The sequence below is a fragment of the Lathyrus oleraceus genome, chromosome 4 (genome assembly GCF_024323335.1).
Source record: "Lathyrus oleraceus cultivar Zhongwan6 chromosome 4, CAAS_Psat_ZW6_1.0, whole genome shotgun sequence".
Taxonomy (NCBI): domain Eukaryota; kingdom Viridiplantae; phylum Streptophyta; class Magnoliopsida; order Fabales; family Fabaceae; genus Lathyrus; species Lathyrus oleraceus.
In genome coordinates, this window is record NC_066582.1 from 241323612 (window position 1) to 241341388 (window position 17777).

At 35.7% G+C, this 17777-nt stretch overlaps 2 protein-coding genes across 2 annotated transcripts; both read left to right on the top strand.

Moving 5' to 3' along the window:
* The first annotated feature begins 3826 nt into the window (after positions 1–3826).
* LOC127074816 (glycine-rich protein A3) lies at positions 3827–6336 on the top strand. The gene is made up of 3 exons (XM_051016195.1): positions 3827–4222; positions 4398–4706; positions 5806–6336. Exons 2-3 carry the CDS (start codon positions 4421–4423, stop codon positions 6075–6077), a joined length of 558 nt encoding a protein of 185 aa, XP_050872152.1. The 5' UTR covers positions 3827–4222; positions 4398–4420; the 3' UTR covers positions 6078–6336.
* Positions 6337–15572: 9236 nt separating this feature from the next.
* Positions 15573–16689, top strand: LOC127136857 (uncharacterized). The gene is made up of 3 exons (XM_051063371.1): positions 15573–16075; positions 16184–16358; positions 16570–16689. The coding sequence occupies exons 1-3, from the start codon at positions 15573–15575 to the stop codon at positions 16687–16689; spliced, it is 798 nt and encodes a 265-aa protein (XP_050919328.1).
* The last annotated feature ends 1088 nt before the right edge of the window (positions 16690–17777 follow it).

The following is a 17777-nucleotide window of genomic DNA, read 5'->3' on the forward strand; positions in this document are numbered from 1 at the left end:
TTCTTCCTCGTCAGAATCTTCTTGTTCATAGTCATCTGCATCTTCTGTCTCGGCCTGGAATGCTTTGGTTCTGTCAGATTTGCGTCTTTCAGATCTGGACTTTAATGCTACAGACTTGTTCTTCTTCTGAGGTTCATCTTCCTCTAGTTCTATCTCATGGCTTCTGAGAGAACTGACAAGCTCTTCAAGACTGATATTGTTCAGATCCTTAGACAGCTTCAGAGCAGTGACCATGGGTCTCCATTTCTTTGGCAAGCTTCTGACTATCTTTTTGACGTGGTCTGCAGTTGTGTACCCTTTGTCTAAAACTTTGAGACCTGCAACAAGAGTTTGGAATCTAGAGAACATTACCTCTATGGCTTCGTCATCCTCCATTTTGAAGGCTTCATATTTCTGGATAAGCGCCAGAGCCTTTGTCTCTTTGACCTGAGAGTTTCCTTCATGAGTCATCCTCAGAGAGTCAAGTATGTCTTTGGCTGTTTCTCTGTTGCTGATCTTTTCATACTCGTTGTAAGATATAGCATTGAGGAGTATGGTTCTGGCCTTGTGATGATTTTTAAAAACTCGCTTCTGATCATCTGACATCTTACTTCTGGGAACTTCAGCTCCATCCTCTGTGACAGGAGGTTTGTATCCATCTGTGACAATGTCCCAGAGATCAGCATCATAGCCTAGAAAGAAACTTTCAATTCTATCTTTCCAGTAATCGAATTTCTCTCCATCAAAGACAGGAGGCTTAGCATTGTAACTATCTCTTTCATTTGTGTGGGCCATAGTTTTTCTCGTTCTGGATCTCTCTACACTGTTAAGTGTTTGATTAGAAAATCAATAACAGAGCCGAAGCTCTGATACCAATTGAAGGTGAGAAAAACAAGAAAGGGGGGTTTGAATTGTTTTGGAAAATAAGCGCTTTTTCAAAATAAAGACCACACAAGGAATTTATACTGGTTCGCTTATAACACAAAGCTACTCCAGTCCACCCGGCCAAGGTGATTTTGCCTTCAACAAGGACTTAATCCACTAATCTTGAAAGATTGTTTACAACCAACGTCTAAGAGAAAGATCTCTTAGTCCTCTCAAGTATACAGACTGCGCAGAGTCACTTGAGGAAATAAAACAATAGATAAAAGACTATGTAATCTAGAGTGCTTCTAAGATAAGCAAATATTACAACAGTAAGAACAAAGGTGTTTCACGTTCTAAGCAAAAGCTTTGTGAAATATTGAGAGAGAAAGAGAATGTTTCAGTGTATGCTTCTTCTATATATTTCTCAATGTTGATTGCTGTCTTTTATATAGGAGTGAAAGAGCCGTTGAAATTGATAGCAGATAATTTGTCTTGAATAAGAATTAATGCCATAACATTTGTTGTTTCTTGCCAAAACAACTTTTTCTCCTCGAAAAACTTCTTTCCAAATATAGTTCCTTTCCATTTGAATTTGAAGTTAACGTTACTCTTTCTGTATTAGGAAATCCATTACCAAGGTCTGAATTTTAAGTTAACGTTACTCTTTCTGTATTAGGAAATCCATTACCAAAGTCTGCGTGACTCTGGGAATCTTGGAATCTTGCTGTGTTGATTCGGAGCTTCTGATGATGTCTTTAGATGACGCTGAGAGCTTCTGAATGATATACCGTTGTTCAGAGTCAGAACTTCTAGAGTGCACTTCTTCTTCAGATGCTTCTGATATTTTGCTGTTTTGCTCAGAGTTAGAACTTCTTGAGCGTGTTTCTACTTCAGATGCTTCTGATCTTCTGATAATTTGTATCTGATATGATTCTGTATCTGATGACGTCATCAGATCTCTTCCTTCTTTCCTTAGAACCCTGCACACTTAGAAACTTTTTGTTAGGGTGCCATTTTTGGTTTCATCCTTTGTTATCATCAAAATCATGGAATCTGTTGTAGAACAATTTTTGTTCTTACACATATAAACGCTTTTCCTGAGGGACTTAAAATCTCTTCATACAGGCTCCTTTAAACACCTCACTTGAAGGACCTAAAGTCTCATTAGAGGGGCATCTCTAAATGTCTCGCTTGAGGGACTTAGAGTCTCGTTGAACTAGCTTGTCTAAACTTCTCACCTGAGGGGCTTAGAGTCTCATGGACAATCTTCTTTAAATGTATCGTCGGAGGGACTTAGAGTCTTGTTAAACAAACTCCTTTAAACACCTCGTCTAAGGCACATAAAATGTCTCATTAGACAAGATCATTTAATTGTCTTGCTTGAGGGACTAATAGTCTCATCATACATGCTTAAAATCTCAATTGAGGGACTCAATTGAAGTTTGGCCCGAGAGACTCAACTTAAAGTCTTGCCCGAGGGTCTTGATTGAAGTCTGTCCCAAAAGACTCAATTCAAAGTCTCTCTTGAGGGACTCAACTGAAGTTTTTACTGAGAGACTCAACTTAAAGTCTCGCCTGAGGGTCTCGATTGAAGTCTGGCCAAAAAGACTCAATTCAAAGTCTCTCTTGAGGAACTCGACTGAAGTTTGGCCCGAGAGACTCATTTAAACGCCTTGCATGAGGGACTTAGAGTCTCGTCAGACAGACTCATCTAAACGCCTCGCTTGAGGGACTTAGAGTCTCGTCAGACATGCTCCTCTAAACGCCTCACTGGAGGGACTTAGAGTCTCGTCGGACAGACTCATGTAAACGCCTAGTTGGAGAGACATAAAGTCTCGTCAGACAGGCTTCTCTAAACACCTCATTTGAGAAACTTAAAGTCTCGTCGGACAAACTCCTCTAAACGCCTCGCCTGAGGGACTGAACTTAGAGTCTCAATAGATAGACTCATCTGAGCACGTCGCCCATAGGTCTAGGCTCTAGCGATGCAAAGTCAATCAAACTCTCCGCCTTTTGCCAAACTCTTGTGCTTGAGAGACTGTGTAGTGATATATTTGCAAGGACCCACAAGGGACTGTGAGATCATTTCGCCCACAAGGGGACGACATGATCGTATCGCCTAAGAGGGGATGCATCCCCCACAACACACCCCTCTCTCCTAGGATAGGAGAATATGGGAAATGACATGTCTTGATCAAAGATTATGCGTAAAAGGAGTTAAAGGATTAACCAATGTCTCCCTAAGATATATGAATTCAACAGTCCACTACCATTACTAGGATGATCGGTTGCTATTACTGAGAAACCCTAAATCTAAGCTCACAGACCTCTATAAGTATATCAACCTTAGGGTTGAGAGGACGTTTTGATATTCACTGCAAATACCCCAAATACAGAATTTGCCCTAACAACCATAAACTCTAAAACCTCTAGCAATCCCTACCAGCATAGGATTATCACTCATTTATACTTTTTTTAACAAGTATAATAATAATAATAATAATAATAATAATAATAATAATAATAATAATAATAAAATAATAATAATAATAATAATAATAATAATAATAATTTTGAAAAATAATATTTAAGTAATTTTGACAATTATTAACGGATAATGATGTTCATGAAAACAAGTTCCATCGAATATGTATCTCTATTCGGTCATTAACAAATAATTAAATACTTGTTAATTATATTTGTTCATACTCCATTAGTTATTGGCAAATAACCACATATATGTTTTTTTTTCATTTGTAGCCATAATCATTCACTTTTTTTAATTCCATATATTTGAAAAGTCTCATTCATTCATAAAATAATCTTTAAAATCAATTTATAATTATTATTTTTTTAAATACATATAATTGAAGAGTTATAATCAATTTAAAATATAACAAGAAATTGTAATATAAATACTTTGCCTTAAGTTATATATGAATATTTACCATGTATAGACATCCGATAAGAAAGTCACGAATTTGAACCAAGTTTCAGTCATTCATTTTACGATATACATTCTAGCTATTAAAAAGAAAGAACCCTACCAACTTGATAAAATATCCTTATTTGAAAGAATCAATAAATTTGATTTGACCATAAATAGATAAATAACAGTTGAGAAGAAGAAGAAGAATAAATAGAGCAATGAAACCTCCCCACGTGGCACACTATGACAACGACAGTTGTACGCGTTGATGACGCGTTAGTAGAACGCTTAACGCGCTTTTTTCGGTTCTCATCCTCTTTCTCCATTCAATACTCAAATTCCAACGCCACTGCTCTTTCTATTCTATATATATTCACAAGATCCCTCTTTCTCTCTTCTTCCATTCCATTTCTATTGCAATTTCACAATCTTATTTCTTTTTTCAAGGTCACCATCAATTTTATACCATCTTTATTTTCTGATCAAAAATTAGATCAACGTTGATTTTTAATTTGTTTTTTTTTGCATGCAATATGAATCAATTTCATTACTGAAACTAATTTGGATTGTATTGGATTGGATCTGATTCTGTTGTGACAATTTGTGATTGTTGGATCACCAGGTGTTTGTTGTTTGGTCTGAAAGATGGGAGGTGGTAAGGACAAGCATGATGAATCTGACAAAGGGATCTTTTCACACCTTGCTCATGGTGTAGCTGGCGCTGCACATGGTGGAGGTTATCCTCCGCAACATGGCTATCCTCCGCAGCAAGGGTATCCTCCACAACATGGCTACCCTCCACAACAAGGAGGGTATCCACCAGCTGGGTATCCTCCCCAACAAGGAGGGTATCCTCCTGCCGGATATCCTCCGCAACAAGGAGGATACCCACCTGCGGGTTATCCTGGTTCTTCTGGTCATAGTGCTCCAGGTATGTTTCGTTTTGAATTATTTCATAATTGTTATGTTATGCCTTAGTTACTCGGTCTTCAATCTGAATTGTCTTTGTTTGCGGTATATAGGTTACAATTGCATGAAAATTGAATTCTAACAAAATGAGTTAGGATGTTTGTTGTAGTTGTAAAATTTGTGAAGATGCCTACTTATAACTATATAGCATGTGTCTTTTGAAACTGCATAATTTTCCATACGGAAATATTAGTAAAATCACACACAATCATAATGATATACAATACCTGGTATTGGTTAAGAATGGATTAAATGAAGATTATACAAGAGAGAAAAAATCCATGTTCCTGATTCCATATGGTTTATGGTGAAGTAGTGGTGTCAAGTTCTCAATTGTGCTTTGTGTTGTCCCATTAGATTAGGTCCCCGGCTTTTAGGAATCTTTAGAACTACAAAAAGTGATATCGGAGCCCATGTTTTGAGTATTTGGAGACAAAACCCAATAACTTGATATGATAAGTAGGTAGCAACTGAGTATTTTGCTTAGAAGAACACAGGTTTAGTAGCCTTTTTGATCTCTTAACTTGACCTTGTGGTTCATTTTGGTCTTTTATCTCAAAAGGTATCATATTGGTCTCTTTACAGCCAAAACAGATCACGAATTTAGTGAGTGATTTTTGGGGTGTACTGTTGCTAATTAGAAGAATAGGGCCATAAAGGTCAAATTAAGGGACCAACAAGGGTATAAATCCAAGAAGATAATATGTGTAGACTCAACATTAAGGGCTCCTATGCATTGGATTGAAATGGACTAAAAGAAAATGATACAGGAGAAGAGGCTCATATATCCAATGTACTGATTTGTTGTGCTGGATTGTAATTTATTGCTTCTCCCTTGGAACTCCAAACAACTTATTAGTTTGGCAGAAACACATTTTGTAAATTAAGACTGATTTAATTGATGGTGGTAATTAGATTTGATCATGCCGTGAAAGTTTTCCCTTTTACTTGATTATTTGATGCTATGCAGTGGCTGTTTGAAACTTTTTTTCTGCTGCCTATGTTAACACCAATATCCTTGGAACTTGCTAATTTTTAAAGTTTTCTAACCCTATCACCAGGGTCTCATGGACACGGTGGACACGGCGGTATGGGAGCAATGCTTGCTGGGGGTGCAGCTGCTGCTGCCGCTGCTTATGGTGCTCAGCATCTCTCTCATGGCTCTCATGGGCACCATCCACAAGGCGGCTATGCTGCACATGGTGCCTATGGTCATGGTGGTGCTCACATGCCCCATGGAAAATTCAAGCAACATGGCAAGTTCAAGGGTGGAAAGCATGGAAAGTTCAAGGGTGGAAAGTTTGGCAAGCATGGAGGCAAGAAGTGGAAGTAAAAATGTATATGCAATTATGGTTCTAAATACAGCGGCTTTATGCTTACTACTTTATAAATAAACCCTACTTTGTATGATGTGTGCTTATCATAATAGGCCATTTTCTTTTCTTTTGTCCTTGTTTTGCTATTTCAATGTATTGGATCCTTTGAGCAAGTCTAATTTGCTTTCTGCCGAGTGCCAACAAATATTGCCAAATTGATGTGTAAAATGGCCTTGATATGTTTTGCATCCTTATTACACATGTTCATTAAATTCATTTGATTGTTTTATAATTTTCTCAATAATTTTTTTCAATTTGAACCATTTGATGATGAAAATATATGTAATCATGTAAAATTTCTCAGTAGTCTTTATTCAAAAAGATATAGTTGAGGAAAAGCATCTGATATTCTTGTCTTTGAATATTTATTTTGGAATAATATATGCTTTTGGTTTATGTAATAGGATCACTTTTGGATTTTAGTCCTGTGGTAAGTTATTTTTAAATTGTCTTATTTTTAAATTGTCTTATATTTCGGAAGTATAAATTCGAATTCATCTTAATTACACATTCACATTTTATAAGTGATTCAGTCCATTTTAATAAATAAAAAAAATATTTTATAAGTGATTCACTCCATTTTAATAAATAAAAAAAATATCCAAAAAAATATCTCCATATTTTTTATGGTAATTCCGTAAATACATTTTCAAATTAAGTGGGTATGTTATTCTTTGAGGAAGGAGTAGAGTTAAACGATAAGATTGTTTGAATTCTTTAAAGTCAACGATTTTCATTTGGTTAACTTAACATTCCTAAGTAGGTATGGAGATTATTGCATTGTGGTGGTCTATGGGTTTATATTTTTTCAGTTAAATATAACATTGGTGTGGAGTTGGTGGTAGGTCCCATGGTTTTAGATCTTCATCGGTTTGGTGGAAAGGAAGTTTCCTCCCTCTACTATCCCTCAAGCACATCTGATTGGTTCACTTATAGCTAGGGTGAAAATAGTCTTTTCAAATGTCTGATTAAATTATTAGTTTTCTTAATCTTATTTTATATGATTATTTGTGAACAATCAAATTCAACTAATCTTTAAATAGATTAACAAATTAGAAGAGATTAAATATTTTTATTTATTTATTTATTTATTTGAATTTATCTAATAGCATAAATTTTATGAAATTATTTGTTCGAGAGAATTTATGAAAATGATTTATGATATTATAAGATTTTTTAAACTTATTTTCATAAGTCATAAGATAATTAAACTTTATTTTTTTATTCAAAGTAAAAAATATAATATAACAATAATAAAGTTATTTTTATTTATTTAAATAGATTGGTCTAATAGACTTAATTTTTTTTTTTGCATAATTAATTACGAAATCCCTTAACTTAATTTAATGTCATACTTTAGTCCTTTAACTAAAAAGTGTTACAAGTTACTCTCTTAACTTCACTTCTATTATCCTATCTGGTCCCTTTTGTCAATTTTTGGCAAAAAAAAACGTTAAGTTTTGGTGACGTTGCGTGACAACAAGACCATTGGTACAAATCTGAGTCATAATATATAGTTAAAAACTGATACACGATTTAAACTGCGAGGGTTTTGTTTTTCGGAGTTTAAACAATGTATTGATTTTTAACTACATACGTTGATTCAGATTTGTACCAATGACCTTGTTGTCACGTCATGTCACAAGAAGTTAAAGTTTTTTTTGCAAGAAATTGACGGAAGAGACCAAATAGAACAACAGAAGTGAAGTTAAGAGATTAACTGTAACGTTTTTTAGTTAAAAAACTAAAATAAAATATTAAATTAAGTTAAGGGACTAAAACATGTATTGAGCATTTTTTATGGTCTGTGACCTAACCTTTTTAACTAAATAGACTTATAAAAAAGCCTAAGATTTTTCTATTTTAAAAAAAAAAAAAAAACCTGACTTAGGCCTATATAAGTTAGGTCGTAGGCTTATGTTAGTTGGTCTACCATATTCCCACCCATACTAATGACCTTTTAATGAAGATGACAAATATCTTATTTACCTCATTTTTTGATGATCCTTAGGGTGAACATTGTTAGAAGTAATTCATTATTCATAACCTTGTATTAGTCAAAAGCTTATGAGGTTGTTAGTCAGAAGGTGTGGTGTTCAGAAGCTACATGTTTCAGAAACATTACTCAGTGTAGTTTAGAAGTTGCCTACTCAGAACCTAGCTTAGCTTCTGAGTTTTAGCTTTTGTTATTTTGTTTACGTTGTTGTTTGAGTTGTATATTTAAGCAACTCTTGTAATTGTTTTTCAATAGAATATAGCAACATAATTTTCTTCCATCATTTTTGAGAGTTTGTTATAACCGTTTTCTCTCTCTTATTCCATCTTCATTTTCATCTTCAACTTTGTGCACCAACAAGTGGTATCTAGAGCTCCAGTTTGATTCACAGGAAAAATTCACGGGGAAACACAAATGTACGGTGATACGTGTGTGATTGATTTCGTTTCTTGAGTTCACGTTGAATTCACAATCAAAATCTTAACAAAATCGCATTTCTTGATTTTGCGGGATTGGGAAACACGGGTGTTTGGTGAGATTTGTGTGAGTTTCAGTGCATAACTCGAAGATGAACAGCGAAAATGGTAGCTTGAATACAAAGCTTCCCATGTTTGACGGAAAGAATTAAAATCGGTGGACGATTTAGATGCATGTGTTGTTTAGAGCTTAAAGCATTCTCGATCTTGTCAACGACGATTATGTTTTGGTTGTGGAGGATGCGACGGAAGTACAGAAAAACACGCAAAGAGAAACGAGGAAGAAAGATTAAAAGGCGTTGTTCTACATCCATCAATGTGTGGATGCGAACATGTTTTATAAAATCGTTGATTCAACGAAGACGAAGGTTGCATGGGACACACTGGTACAGTACTATGACGGTGATGCATCAGTGAAGAAAGTGAAGCTTTGGTATCTACGTAAACAGTATGAGAATCTCAACATGAAGGACAATGAGAAGATACCTGATTACATATCTAGAGTGATTTTGATCACCAATGAGATGAAATCTTATGGAGAAACTTTGTCAGAACAAGTAATCATTTAGAAGGTATTGAGATCTCTTACTCCTCAATTTGATTACATTGTTGTAGCAATTGAAAATTCTAAAGAACTAAGCACCATGAGGATTGAAGAGATACACAGCAGTCTAGAGGCACAAGAGTTGCGTCGAACTGAGAGAACCTCTGAAAGAGAGGTAGAGCAGGCTCTGAAGACATCTTCTGAGAAGAAAAGTTAGAAGCAGTCTTGATCAGAAGGCAAGAAGAGACATGGTGGTGGTTTTCAGAAGTCAGAAGCCTCCAATTCTGATGAGAAGAAACATCAGAAGGGAAAGGAGAAGTTTGACAAGAAGAAGGTTCAACGCTAATGTTATAAGAAGTTTGGCCACTTTATTGCTGACTATTGGTCAAACAAGGAAAGGAAATTAGAAGAAGCAAACATGCTCAGAGGAGATTTTGATGATGAATATTTGTTATTGATGGTTTCTTAATCTGATGGTGCGTATTTGGTAGGCTGGTGGTATATGGACATTGGCTGCTCAAATCACCTAACTGGAAACAAATAATGGTTGGTTGATTTTGACTCTAGAAAGAGGACAAAGATCAGATGTGCTGATGATAAATACCTCAACATTGAACGTATAGGAAATGTCAAAGTCAAGGTAAAGAATGGTAAAATTATTCTGATCAAGGATGTTTGGTATGTTCCTGTCATGAAGAGCAATCTGATGAGTGTAGGTCAGCTCATTGAGAAAGGTTTCTCAGTTACTATGAAAAACAATCTCTTAAAGTTGTATGATTCTGATCAGAAGTTGATTATGCAATATGATCAGGGAAGCAACAAAACATTCAAGGTGAGTGTTGAGACAACTGAAACTAAATTCCTTAGTGCAGAAGGCGCTGAAGGTGACAGTGAGCTGTGACACAAGATATTGGGGCATCTTAATTTCAGAAGCTTAGGGAATCTGAATTATAAGAAGCTGGTATATGTCATTCCCAAGATTGTGAAGCCTGAGAAGTCATGTGAGATATGCATGAAAGGAAAGCAACCTAGATTTCCATTTGCATCAAAAGTAGCCCCAAGAGCAAATCATGCTTTAGGAGTAGTACATTCTGACATTTGTGGACCATTTGAAGTACCTTTACTTGGAGGAAACAAATATGTGTGTCCTTTGTATATGAGTTCACAAGAATGACATGGGTAACACTCATCAAGTTTAAGCATGAGGTGTTTACCGAGTTTCAGAAGTTCAAGCCGAAAGCTGAAAAACATAGTGGTTAGAAGCTGAAAGTTCTCAGAAATGATGGTGGAGGTGAGTATAACTCTATAGAGTTCAGAAAGTTATGTGAGGAGAATGAAATTTAGCATGAAGTGACTGCTCCATACACTCCTCAACATAATGGTCTTGTTGAAAGAAGAAACCGAAATTTGCTTGATATGACAAGGAGCATGCTGAAGGAGAAAAAGCTGTCTCACACCTTGTGGGGAGAATTTGTTGCCACTACTGCATATGTGCTCAACAAGTGTCCAATAAAGAAGCTGAAGATAATTGTTCCTTTTGAGAAGTGGACTGGTGATAAGCAAAGCGTGAGTCATTTCAGGATATTTGCTTCAGTTTGCTACAAACATGTTCCAGGTCCTACTAGAAAGAAGCTAGATGGTAGAAGTAAAGTAATGTTACTAATTGGGTACCACAATACAGGTGTGTGTAAGCTTCATTGTCCAGTCACTAATAAGGTGGAATTTAGCAGAGATGTTGTTGTGAAAGAATCAGAAGCATGGGATTGGAATGAGTCTCAATCCAACTTTGGTGCAGTGTTAACACGTGAGTTAACTTCTGAAGAGATTTATGACTCTAGAGGAGAATCTGCCTCTGAAGGGGATTCTTCCTCTGAAGATGAGTCAGAGTCTGATGGTGATTTTGAGTCTGAAGATGAGTCCGAGTCTGATAGTAGCTCTGAATCTGAAGAAGACTCAGAAGGTGAATCTGATGATGATTCAGATTCTGGTGGTAATCCAACCTTTAACGGTGGTCATGCCTCTGAAGGTGGACCTTCTGAAGGTTAAGCTTCTAAAAGTGGTCCAGCCTCTGAAACCATACCACAAAGAGTTCCCTAGATACCACAGAGATTTGCAGAATTTGACTTGTTACAAGATATTGAGATAGACTCTAAAGGGAAAGGCATTTAGTGTGCCATGTTAGTAAACTCTGAACCAATTAGTGTTGAATAAGCGCTCAAGAATAAAGTGTGGCTAAAGGCCATGAAAGAAGAACTTGAGACTATAAAAAGAAACGAGACTTGGGAGTTGACTGAGCTTCCAAAGAACAAGAAAGCCATAAACCTCATATGGATTTTCAAGATGAAACTGAAGGCAAAAGGATAAATTGGAAAACACAAACCAAGGTTAGTAGCAAGAGAATTTCTACAGAAATCTGGGTTAGATTACTTTGAAGTGTTTGCGCTTGTAGCTAGACATAAAACAATCAGATTAGTGATTGCTATAGCTGCAAATAGAAATTGGTCTTTGATACATCTGCTTTTATGAATGGTCTATGACAAGAAGAGGTATACATGTCACAACCTTATGGATTTAAGAAAAATAATCAGGAAGGGACGGTGTACAAGTTACATAAATCATTGTATGGACTAAAACAAGCTCCTAGAGTTTGGAAACTGAAAATTGATTCATTTCTCAAGCTCCAAGGATTCAGAAAGTGTGAGATGGAGTATGTTGTTTATGTTCAGTATACTTCTAAAGGCAATATGATTCTGGTGTCTCTCTATGTTGATGACATATTGCTGACAGGAAGTTGTTCATATGAGATAATCAAGTTAAAGAAGGTGCTGATGGATGAGTTTGAGATGTCTGATATGGGAAATATGGTATATTTTCTAGGAATGAAGATTTTGTACTCTGAGAATGGTATCATTTTGCATCAGCTGAAGTATGAACTTGAACTTCTGAAGAGATTTGATCTGAAAATTTGCAAGACTGCAATCACACCTGCTAAGACGAATCACAAGTTGGTTGGCTCATTGAGGTATCTGTGTAACACCAGAGCTGACATTTGTTATGTAGTTGAAATGGTGAGTAGGTTTATAAACAAACCAAAGTGGTCACATTACCAAGTTGTTGTCAGGATACAGAGGTATATTAAGTGGACTTTGTAGTATGGAGTGTTGTTCCCTTCTGGTGTTAAATCTGAATCAGAACTGATGTGCTATTTTGATTCTGATTGGTGTGAAGACAAAGTTGACAGAAGAAGTACTTCTGGATATTTTTTCAAGTATCTGGGAGGTCTTATCTCTTGGTTCTCCAAGAAGAAACCAGTGGTTGCATTATCAACCTGTGAAGTTGAGTATAGTGCAGGTGTTTTATCTACATGTCAATCTATTTGGCTTATGACTTTATTAAAGATTCTGAAGATCAAATTGAACAAGCCTGTGAAGTTGATGATTGACAATAAATCAACCATAAGTATTGCAAAAAATCCAGTGTTGCATGGAAGAAGCAAGCATATTGACACGAAGTTTCGCTTTCTGAGAAACCAGGTTTAGAATGGAGTGCTAGAAGTTGTGCATTATAGCACCCATAAGCAACTTGCAGATGTTCTGACTAAATCTATCAAGACTGGATATTTTATCCACTTGAGGGATGGAATTGGTGTTGTAGATTTTAATTAGCTGAATATGAATTAAGGGATGGTGTTAGAAGTAATTCATTATTCAGAATCTTGTATTAGTCAGAAGCTTTTGAGGTTGTTAGTCATAAGCAGTAGTTAGAAGTTGTTTCAGAAGGTGTAGTGTTCAAAAACTACATGTTTCAGAAACATTACTCAGCGTAGCTTAAAAATTGCCTACTCACAACCTAGCTTAGCTTCTGAGTTTTAGCTTTTGTTGTTTTACTTACGTGGCAATTTGATTTATGTATTTAAGCAACTCTTGTAATTGTTTTTTAATAGAATATAGCAACTGAATTTTCTTCCACCATTTTTTAGAGTTTATTATAACCGTTTTCTCTCTCTTCTTATATCTTCATCTTTATCTTCAACCTTGTGCACCAACAATCATACTCCCTTGAGATATTGTTTTTCGAGGTTTTATTTGGTTTTAACCCAACATTTAATTAGAGTTGAAGATGTTGGTTCTTTTTGTGAATGAGGTTTGATTTTGGGACCTCGGGTGAAGAAGGAATTTATTTGTTTGGAAAAGAAGCAGGTTGTCAATTTGATTACTTCCATTAAAGGTGTCAATGGTCCCTTGGAAGAAGATCCTTGATGTTGTTCGCTTGATAATTCTAGCTTGTATTCAGTGAAAGTGCCTTACACTTCTCTGTTTGAGTATCTTCAGTTTAATATTTTTCTTAATATTGAAAGGATTCTCCCTCGTATCTCTTATCTAGAAAGTTAGACCTCCTTAAAATTCTAATTTTCTCTTGACAGCTAATTAGATATGATTCTTACCTAAAACAATCTTTCTAGGCGTAAGGTGATTGTTAGGGATCTCAACAAAACAAAGAATGTGCGGATAATGCTTCCTCACTCTCTGCCATGTCCTTAAATATTTTCACCATCTCCATCCCTAATCACCCTCACAGAAAATGTTTTTTTCCATCCTCATTCTCATCTTCATAGATCCTCACATTCACAAATATTTTAAGATTAACTTTGTCACTGCATCAGTAAAAAAAGTTTTACAACATAATAAATTAATATAATGCTTGTTATAATAATTTTTTTCATGAATAAGTCTCAACCCCCATTCGATAAGTTTCTAGACCCTAATGTCATGGTTAAGAATAAGGGTGTCAAGAAAAATAATCCAGTTTATAATGTTCAAAACTAATTTGATTGGATGAATTTGAAAGGAAGCTTATGTTATGAATATTAGTTAACCAATAATATTTTTTATTTTAATTATAATATCCTTATCTTATTTAATTAATAATAGGCTTAAATTCATTTTTGGTCCCCCTAGTTTGGGCATTTTAAACAATTGGTCCCCCCTATTACAAAACCTACGATTTTGGTCCCTTAAATTTGATTGCGTTTGGATTTGCATGATCCCCTATCCAATTTTGATTATGTGCGAATTCATTAATGGCGTGATAGGTACTATTTGGATACATGTCAGCATTTTCAAATATTTTAATTCCCACCTGGATATTTTAATGTAGAAAATATTAAAAAACATTTTGAAAAATGAAAAAACAAATTATAAATTAGTGAAATAGGAATTAAATTCATATTCGTTCATTGCCTTTGTTTGTTCTTCAGAAATTGAAACCATAATCCCCTTTTGGCAACCCCTAATATCCCAATCATCTCCATCGTTTCTTGTGTGCGTTTTGTATACACATTGGAATTCTTGAAATTCATGCAATTTGTTACGAAGATGAAGAAGTCTGGAAGTCAAAAGGAGAGGGTCAAATACTGTGTAAGGTATGTATCGTTGTCCTTGTGGTCCCCTTAGTTTAGTATTGATGTGGTCCTTATGGTCCCTGGTGTTAGTTTATGTTTGTTTGATTCAATTTTTGTCAAAAAAAATTCAGGCCTGCTATGAGTAATAAGATTAGGTTGAGAATACATCATATGGGTAAATTAGTTGAGACACTTGCAAAATGGTATGTTAATGGGGAAGTTACTGAGATGAACTGGAGTTGGGATGTTAATTATATATCTTACATGGAGTTAGAGGATATGATTAAGAGTGAGGGTTATGCAAATATAAAGTGCTTGTGGTATTGACACCCTGCATATAACTTTTCTCGTGGTCTTAGACCCTTGAATAATGATCAAGATGTACTGCAGTTTTCAAAAGATGTTGTAGGATATGATGTAATAAATGTGTATATGGAGCATAATGTGGGGATTCCTCAGATTATTGATGATAGTGAACTAGATGCTGAAGATGATGTATAATACACTGGGTTTAAAAGTGCAGATATTACTGAGGAAGTCGTTATGGATGAAGAAGTCACTATTGATCCTAATGGTGTTCCTGAAGAAGGAAATGATGATCCTAATGGTGTTGCTAAAGATGGTGTCACTACTGATCCTAATGGTATTGTTGAAGAAGAAAATATTTATCCTAATGGTGTTGCTAAAGATGATATCAATACTGATCCTAATGGTGTTGCTGAAGAAGAAAATATTGATCCTAATGTTTTTGCTGAAGATGATATCACTATTGATCCTAATGGTGTTGCTGAAGAAGGAACTACTGATCCTAATGGTGTTGCTGAAGATGATGTTACTATTGATCCTAATGTTGTTGTTGAAGAAGGAACAACTAATATTGATGAGGATTATGTTGCAATTGAGGGTAGTTTTGAGCATAGTGAATATCAATTTAGTGAAGAACCTGAGGAGAGTGAGATGTGCTAGACTAAGCTACTTCCCCAAGAGACTTTAGGTGAGGCTTCTAGCTGCCAAAATAAGAAAGACCTGGTTGAGATGGTTCATGGTGAGAGTGAGGATTCAGACCATTTATATACACCACCAGGGAGTGATGATGAGGATGAAGGCATGAAGTACCCTACCTACAAGTTTGGTCAAGGAATGGAGTTTCAGCTAGGGATGATGTTTACTAACAAAGAAATGATAAGGGATGCTTTCAATGATCATGCCATGGAGAATCAGAAGAATGTATTCATTAAGAAGAATGATTCCAAAAGGATTATGGTTAAATGCATTGATGGTTGTAAGTTCTACATGAGATTTAGCAAGAGGATTGGAAACCAATTTTGGCAAGTTGTGACTTTAATTGAAGACCATACATGTCATAAGACTGCTGGCAACAGGAGTGCAAAGAAAAAGTGGCTTTCCAACAAGTTTGCAAGCATACTTAGACATAGTCCTTTTATGAAACCATCGGGCCTCAGAGCTGAAGCTGTTGAGAGACGGGGAGTGAAACTATCACATGATCATGCATACAGGGCAAATAGGAAAGCAATAGAGTTAGTTCAAGGGGCTAGTATTGAGCAATTCACTCATTTGAGAAGTTATGGATAAGAGTTATTGAAATCAAATCCTAATAGTACTATTGTAATACAATGTGTTGGTAGTAATGGCAAACATGTGTTCAAAAGAATTTACATCTGTTTAGAGGCTTGCAAGGTAGGGTTTGCAAAGACATGCAAGCGTCATATTGGGTTGGATGCATGTTTCTTGAAAGTGGAATATGGTGGACAATTAATGGCAGCAGTAGGGAGGGATGGAAATAACCAAAATTTTCCAATTGTATATGATGTAGTTGAAGTTGAAACAAAGGATTAATGGCAATGGTTTTTAGATCTTCTTATGCATGATTTGGAAGGATGCAGTCAGAGGTCTTATGCATTTATATCAGATCAGCAAAAGGTAAAGCACTTATACTTATACTTATGCATTTACTTGTTTACATATTATGCATTTAGATGTTTACATATTATCCATATTCTGCATGTGACAGGGATTAGTTCCAGCTATTCAAGGCATCAGTGCCAATGTGGAGTCCAGATTATGTGTGAAGCATTTATATGGAAATTGGAAAAAGAAACACCCTGGATTGGAATTAAAGGAAGTGTTGTAGGAAGCTGCTAGGGCAACAATAGGTCCAACATGGGATAGGGCAATGTTGAGGATGAAGGCAATTAAAGAGGATGCATGGAAAGAATGTTAGATGTCCCTGCTTGCCATTAGAGCAGATCACACTTCAGAATATATTCAAAGTGTGACTTATAAGTGAACAACATGTGTGAAGCATTCAATAGGAAAATATTGAAGCATAGAGAGAAGCCTATTATCACTCTATTGGAAGACATCAAGCATTACATCACCAAGAGGATGACAAGTCAGAAGGAGTTGCTACATGGCTACACTGGATCCATATGTCCTAGAATTCAGTTGGTTATTGAGAAGAATTAGAAGCAAGCACAAGGGTGGAGTCCCAAATGGCATGGTGATGATGTCTTATCGATATTTGGTGTCACCAATGGCATTGAAACTTACTGTGTTGACCTGAAAAAGGAAGCTTGCTCATGCAAAAAATGGGACTTGTCTGGTTTACCTTGCTGTCATGTAATTTCCTGCATATGGAACATCAAGAAACAACTTAAGGAATATGTTACTGCATGCTATAGGTCTGTTTTGTTTATGTATACTTGTTTTGTTTTGTTTTTCTATATTTGGTTTGTTTTGTTTATGGACATTTTTTCTGTTTTGTTTAGGATCTACATTTATGGACACTTGCTCAAACATTGTGTATCCAACCAATGGACCACAATTGTGGCATGTAAATGATTTGAATATAATGGTACCACCAGTGATGAGGAGAGCCATAGGCAGACCAAAAAAATAGAGGAACAAGATGAATGATGAACCTAGAAATCCCCATATACTACCAATGAGGTTTTCAACTGTCACATGTGTAAAATATGGTGCCATGGGACATAATAAGAGGAGTTGTAAAGGCAAAATGACAGATGACAGAGCAATTCCAAAGGGTGGTAATAAGTCAAAGAAGACTAAGAAAGTGAAAGGTGGAAAGGGAACAAAAAATTCCAAAGAAAATCAAACAAAAATTGCACAAAGTTCACAAGCTCCTCAACCTACTCAAGAATAGTTTCATTAAGACTTAAGTAGTTTATGACTTATTTTGGTTGTATTGTATGACTTTAT

Coding starts and splice junctions, on each gene's coding strand:
- LOC127074816 (XM_051016195.1), top strand. CDS start 4,421: ATGGGAGGTGGTAAGGACAAGCATGATGAATCTGACAAAGGGATCTTT. Junction 4,707..5,805: donor TTCTGGTCATAGTGCTCCAG/GTATGTTTCGTT, acceptor CCCTATCACCAG/GGTCTCATGGACACGGTGGA.
- LOC127136857 (XM_051063371.1), top strand. CDS start 15,573: ATGGTTCATGGTGAGAGTGAGGATTCAGACCATTTATATACACCACCA. Junction 16,076..16,183: donor GCAAATAGGAAAGCAATAGA/GTTAGTTCAAGG, acceptor ATGTGTTGGTAG/TAATGGCAAACATGTGTTCA. Junction 16,359..16,569: donor ATAACCAAAATTTTCCAATT/GTATATGATGTA, acceptor TGCATGTGACAG/GGATTAGTTCCAGCTATTCA.